Source organism: Poecilia reticulata, chromosome 22, assembly GCF_904066995.2.
Source record: "Poecilia reticulata chromosome 22, P_reticulata-male-v2, whole genome shotgun sequence".
NCBI lineage: Eukaryota > Metazoa > Chordata > Actinopteri > Cyprinodontiformes > Poeciliidae > Poecilia > Poecilia reticulata.
Window position 1 is genome coordinate 24,507,841 of NC_088851.1, and position 6,414 is coordinate 24,514,254.

General features: G+C 38.6%; 1 protein-coding gene across 1 annotated transcript; it reads right to left on the minus strand.

The window, feature by feature from the left end:
* Positions 1-803: 803 nt before the first annotated feature.
* dio3a (iodothyronine deiodinase 3a) lies at positions 804-2,167 on the minus strand. The gene has a single exon (XM_008399910.3). It carries the CDS (start codon positions 1,957-1,959, stop codon positions 1,168-1,170), a length of 792 nt encoding a protein of 263 aa, XP_008398132.2. The 5' UTR covers positions 1,960-2,167; the 3' UTR covers positions 804-1,167.
* Between the last annotated feature and the right edge of the window lie 4,247 nt (positions 2,168-6,414).

The window sequence follows — 6,414 nt, forward strand, 5'->3', positions numbered from 1 at the left end:
TGTTCAATTTACAGTTAAAATCCACATTTTGTTTGAAACTCTGGACATTTTATGCTTCAAATGTTCAAAGTTTTTAACATTTATGTTACAGAATCTCTTTCTTTGTTCTTTAATATTTTCCTTAAAAGCCGTATTTTTTTTTTTTTACAATCTTTTTAAATCTTTAGGCGATTTGTTCCTTGAGGTGATAACTTTTTATTAAAATATGAATTTTACTGAAACAGAACGAATCTAGTAAAGCATATGGTTAAAAACAAAGAGTCATTCAATGTTTTATCCTGATAAATGTGACAGAAAGAGAACTTCACTGCAAAAACACAAAATATTACCAAGTATTTTTGGTCTAGTTTCTGCTGTACATATGTTAAAACACTTGAAATGAGACAAAATATAACTAATAAGTAACTTTTCAGGAAGATATATGAGCTTTTTTTAAGTCAATAATTTCTTAATATTAATCTAAAAACATATTTGTTTCATTTGCAGATTATTTCACTTAAAATATGTGAAAAATGTGAAATAATCTGCCACTAATAAGTTATTTTTTTCATCAAAATGTATCTTGAAAAGTTACTTTTAAGTCAGTTTTGTCTTAATTTAAGTGCAATAAGATATTTGCACAATAAACTAGACAGAAATAATTGGTAAGATTTTGTGTTTTTGCAGTGTGCGTTGCTCTTCACCTTATAAAATGGCTCAAATTATACAGAAAATATTGCAATTTTTTTAGAACTATATAGTTTTCCACCTTGGAAGGATTTCATATCCTCCAGAAAATAAATTACAGGAAATAAACTACTAAATCCGGATAAGTTGTGCTTTATTTGAGAGGAAATCTGATCCTTTGTCTTCTGCATAAACATCAAAATACAAGATAGGCAACAAAAATTAAATCTGTGTGAAAAAAAGAAACAGAAAACTAAAAAAATATATCAATAAATCAAAAATATTTTAGAGAAATACGCATGCAAGACTTAGAGCAGAGCAGCAGATCCACCGGTATGGAAACATCAGCACCGGTTTCCTGGACTGGAGCCATTTAAAAACCGAACTTCACAACAATACCGAGAGACGCGCGCCGCTCCGAGTCTTCACTGAACTCTAATAATACAAAAATAACAATAAATACGCTTTAACTATAGATGCAAAGAGAAAAAAAGAGTTATTTTACACGTTTAAAGCCAGACTGCTCTCAGTTTTTTGCAGCGCTTTCCGGTGTTGGTCCAGCCAGTCTCTGAGCTCTGAGATCCGGTAGCCCTCCGGTCCCCGGCCGCCCTGGTACGCCACCGTGCCCCGGTGCAGGACGTACAGTCTGTTGAAATACGCCCCGTACGCGGCGCTGGAGGAGTCCTCCATGTTGTCCGCCACCACCCGGCAGCCGGGCACCTCCAGGTGGATCAGGTGCGCCGCGCTCAGCCGCTCCTCCAGACACCGGTGCTTCGGGATCTGGTAGGGCGCGTCGGTGCTCGTCCAGCCGTCGGACGGATGCGCCTCCTCGATGTACACCACCACGGTGTCCGCAATGTCCGCGTTCAGCTGCGCGACCTCCTGGAAAGCCTTCAGGCGCGCCATGAACGGCGGTCAGGTGCAGCTGCCGAAGTTGAGGATAAGCGGACGGTCGCCGTGCGCAAAGTCCAGGATGCGGGAGTGCCGCCGGTCCTCCAGGCGCACAACTTCGGTGTTGGGCGCTCCGCGTCCGAGGTGCGCCGCTTTCAGGAAGTCCAGCTTCTGGCCGTGCCAGACGGCCTTCAGCGACTCCAAGCTGAAGAGCCGGTTGGAGTCCGAAATGCACACCGGAGGATCAGTGGCGTCGCCTCCCTGCTCCTTCATCCTAAAGAAAAACCTCTTCCTGATGCACAAGAAGTCCAGCAGCCAGAAAACTACAGCTGCCATGAGGAAGCGGGGCAGCAGGACGAAACAAACCGCTGCGTTTTTCACAGCTTTGACTGTATTCATCATCACTTTCTGATGGTAACCTGCACGGCCCTGCGCGCTGTGCCACGGGCTTCTGAGTTGAAGTTAGGTTACTTGCGTCTCCCGCCCCTTTTTATAGCTTTGGCACATTTGAATGGAGCACAGCCCGCCTCCAAACCGGGGCCGAGGCCTCACATGGCGGGGATTACCTGCTGTCGTCCGGGCGGGATGGAGCGGATGCGCCGCTGCGTCACCGAAACCAAATGAAACAAACTAACAGGAAAAATCAATTCATGTTACTTTGGAAGTGAAAGGTAGAGCAGAGTTGTGAAGTAATTCGTTCTACTTACTCCAGGGGTGTCCAAAGTGCGGCCCGGGGGCCATTTGTGACCCTTGGACTGATTTTGTGTGGCCACCAACTGCAATTCAAACATAATACAAATTTGGCCTGTAGATGGAGATGGAGACTTTTAAGTTGCAATCAGGGTAAAAACTGTTACCAACATAATTTACTTACACAGGAAAAAGTGAAGTACACCACAAAGTATTTGTGTTTTTATAACCAAGTTTAACAAAATGTAGACTTTTACTGAAAAGCCGACTCTGCTGCTCCCAAATCAGCTTTTATTCTTTATTAAACTTGGCTAAATATAGAAAAAAAAAATTTAAACAAAATGACCAAAATGTTGTTCTTATAACTGAAAATAAATGTATTCAATCGAGCCCAAAAGAAACCAAAGACTGGAAATCTGTTTTAATACAGAAAACATGCAAAATTAAAGTAGTAAATGTCTGCCAAAGAAAACTCCGAAATTTTGAGAGTAATCTCAGAAAAATTCTTGAAAAACAAGGAAATTTGCTAGAAAAAAGAATAACATTTTAGATTAATACCATAGTTTTTTCCAAAAAGCTTTGAAATCTCTGAATTTCAAATGTTGAAAATTTTCTTTTGAAAATTTTTGAGAATAATAACAAAATTTCTGAGTTTTTTGGCAGAAATGTAGTCCTTTTTTCTAAAGACCTAATAGATCATCGTAAAAATCTGTTTCAAGATTTGGATCTACAACATTTGAAAGGCTTAATTTTACCATGGCAAAAAGTTTGTGCACCCCTGATTACATTAACATGAGTAACTTTTCTGAATGAAATTACTTCTAGGAGTATTTTTACTGTGCTGTACTTACTTTTACTTGAGTAATATTTCTGGATTTTCTACCCACTGACCGATTCACCAGACACAGACACACCCGCATTGAAAGAAACCGATTTGGAAAAAAAATGTGTTTTATTTTTTGTAACTTTTACCAATTATTGTAATTTTCATCCTTAAAATAATTTGAGTGAATAACTCCTTAATATTAATTTTAAAAAAGTACTAATATGAACAGATTATTTCATTAATAACATGTTGAGTCACAAACCCGGGCACTGTGCTGTTACCTAGCAACCCCAGCCTAGCCCAGCCGTTACCTAGCAACCCCAGCCTAGCCCAGCTGTTACCTAGCAACCCCAGCCTAGCCCAGCCGTTACCTAACAACCCCAGTAAGCCCAACATTTTGATTAAGCTAAGGTAATAGCCAAAGTGTAGATGGAGATTGTTTTACTTTTAAAAAATAATTAGCAATTTTGTTAGGGTGGAAAAAGTTCAGAACAACACCAAAGTATTCATCCTTTTCAGCTTTTATTAATTTATTGAAAAAAAGTGACACAAATAATAAAATGGGTCAACTGAGCCAAAAACAATTGGAAAAGTAGATTTTTTTTTTAGTCCAACAAAATGTAAATCTACAATAAAAAATACTTCTGTTTTGTATAGTAAACAGTTATTTGCTTTATTTTAGTTTTATTTTGACTTTCTTTGCCCACGAGTTATTTTTGACTCAATTAATCTGCCCCACATACCAAAAAATTTGGACTAATAATCTATATTAGATTAAAGATGTGACTCTTGTTTGTGATGGAACGAGAACTTTGCAGTCTGATTAACTATTTAGCAGACAAATCTGCTTTTCAGTTCTTAAAAACAGCTTATTTCTTAAAAACAGCTTATTTCTCGCCACTTTCTGCCCACTTTCCTCCCCCACGGATGAGCTGGAATAACAATCCAACTCTCCGAGGCGTTTTGGTGAGAAAACAGAAGCTCACCTGCTGTGCCTTTTGCATTAAAATTACTCACTGGTTGTTGTGGCTGCAAACTCTCACATCTACCTCCTTTAAACTTTCCTGGACTCCTGGCAGCAGCACCAGGTTTATCTGAGGATAGCGCAGATCTAGGAAAGCAGTCTCTTTTTTTTTTCCTTCTTCTTCTTTTTTTAAGGGCTTGTTTATTGAGACTCTGAGCTTCCAGAAACCACAGCTGATGGAAAATCAAAAAAGACTGAAGCACAGGACAGATCAGAATGATAAGTTACAGCCAGCGCTGGCCCACTTCCTTTCAAGTCTCTGATATCTCTGTCTTCACGGAGAACTGAGTTTACTCTGATTTACCTTCCATGACCTCGTCTAAATCAAACAGCTCCAGCCTTCCTGCTGAATGACTCTCCCTACGGCTGTTTTTATTGCTAGTGGAAAAACAAAATTGTATAAAATTCAGTTTTATTTTTCTGGTCACATCATCTTTTTTTTTTTTTTCTCCCCCTCTGGCTGTTCAACAAACAAAATCTCTCCACAGCGTCTTTTTTTCCCCACATAACAGACACAAATATTTACTGGGATTTTTATGTGATAGACCAACACACTGAAAAACAACAAGTATTTCTGCCTATATTCTAGTGCAAATATCTTATTACACCCGAAATTAGAGAAAATTAACTTACAAGTAACTTTATTGTGAGATATAGAAGCTTGTTTTAAGTAAATAATTCCTTAATTGATGAGAAAGTTCTAGTTTCATTGGCAGTTTTAACAAGTTGAGTCATATTGGGCCGTTACCTAGCAACCTCAGCCCTTTACCTAGCAACCTCAGCCCGTTACCTAGCAACCCCACCACATTTGGTTTTTCTGCCAACTTCACTTAGAACAGATTATTTCACTTAGAACAAGACATTTTCTCCTATCTTATAAGTTAAATAATCTGCCAAGAGAACTATAAAATGTTTTAAAAGTCAATATTAAGGAATAATTTACAAAAAACAAGATTGTATAGCTTGCTGAAAAGTTACTTTTAGGTTAGTTTTGTTTTATTTTAAGTGTAGTAAGAGATTTGGTCTAGAAACTAGATCAAAAATACTTGGTAAGATTTTGTGCTTTTGTAGTGCACAGAGTAATATAGAAAAGGGAAGCTCGGTTTACAAATACAAATCTGTGTGGTATGCGTCTTTTCAACACTGTGGAAACCACAGTGGAGGCGGGAGAGGTTAGGGAACCAATTGTGGAAAAGTTGAAAGTTTATAAAACAATATCCCAAGTTTTAAACATCTCACAAAGCTTTGCTCATTTGTCTGAAAATGGACAGAGGAACAACCAACTAAGGTTAAAGCTTAGACTGTTTTCACATGTGATAATCCGATAGGCTCGGTATGATTTGGGGTCAAAATTGCAACATTTCTTACATTTTTAGCTGGTGCGGTTCGCTTTCTCGCTGCTGCGATCTGTCTAATGATCAAAACTGAAAAACCTGTTCCCTACTTCGCCTGTGGGGGCGCTGCACCAAGACCCGCCGAAGGAAACAACACAAAAACCTCTGAAGAAGACCAGCGTCATATTTGAGCCGTTGTAGAATTTCTCCATTGATGCACTTTACTGGTTTAAACATCGCCTGTTAGCCACTAATGCTAGCGACTTTCCTGCAGGCGGCCATTACTGTGAGTCATTGAGTCATGTCCGCAAAACTAGACCGTTTCAATGCGGGGTGAGCAGGAATCTGTCACAAAAATGGTTGTAGAGTCCTTATTTCTTACTCGATTTCTATAAAATGTGGCTTAAATTAAAGCTGAGAAAATTGCTGATGTTTTGCTAAGTAAAATATGTATTTTCTCTATATAGCCTATAAATCTATAAACAGTTTGGATCCTGTCAAGATGCAAGAGAGGACTAAGCAAATTTCAATATTAGCTGTAGAGCGCCACAGCAAAGGGAAACTAATGCTGATAAATGGGTGAAAAACAACCCACTAATATTTTTGTTTTTCCTCGCTCTCTGTGTCGGTTTTACTCTACAAGCCTCAGTCTCGGTTCGCCTGAAGTGAACTGGCGACGTTCGAGTGCAGCGCTAACGCTAAGAGGACCAGAGACCGCTCCAAAAGCAGGAAGTGGACTACGGCGAAAGGCATTCTGGGTAAACACAACCAAAACAAATGCGGTAGAGGGAGAAATGTCCATGTTTTGTCTAGAAATTTTCACAGACTAATCTAAAAAAAATAAAAAATTCTTGCAAATATTTTGACTTTTTGAACTCAGAAAATGTTTTTTTTCTAGAAAATTTCTGAGAGTAATCTAAAAATTTCTGCATTTTTTCTTCAAATTTTTTTCACACCCGAACTCAGAAATCTTCATGTTTATT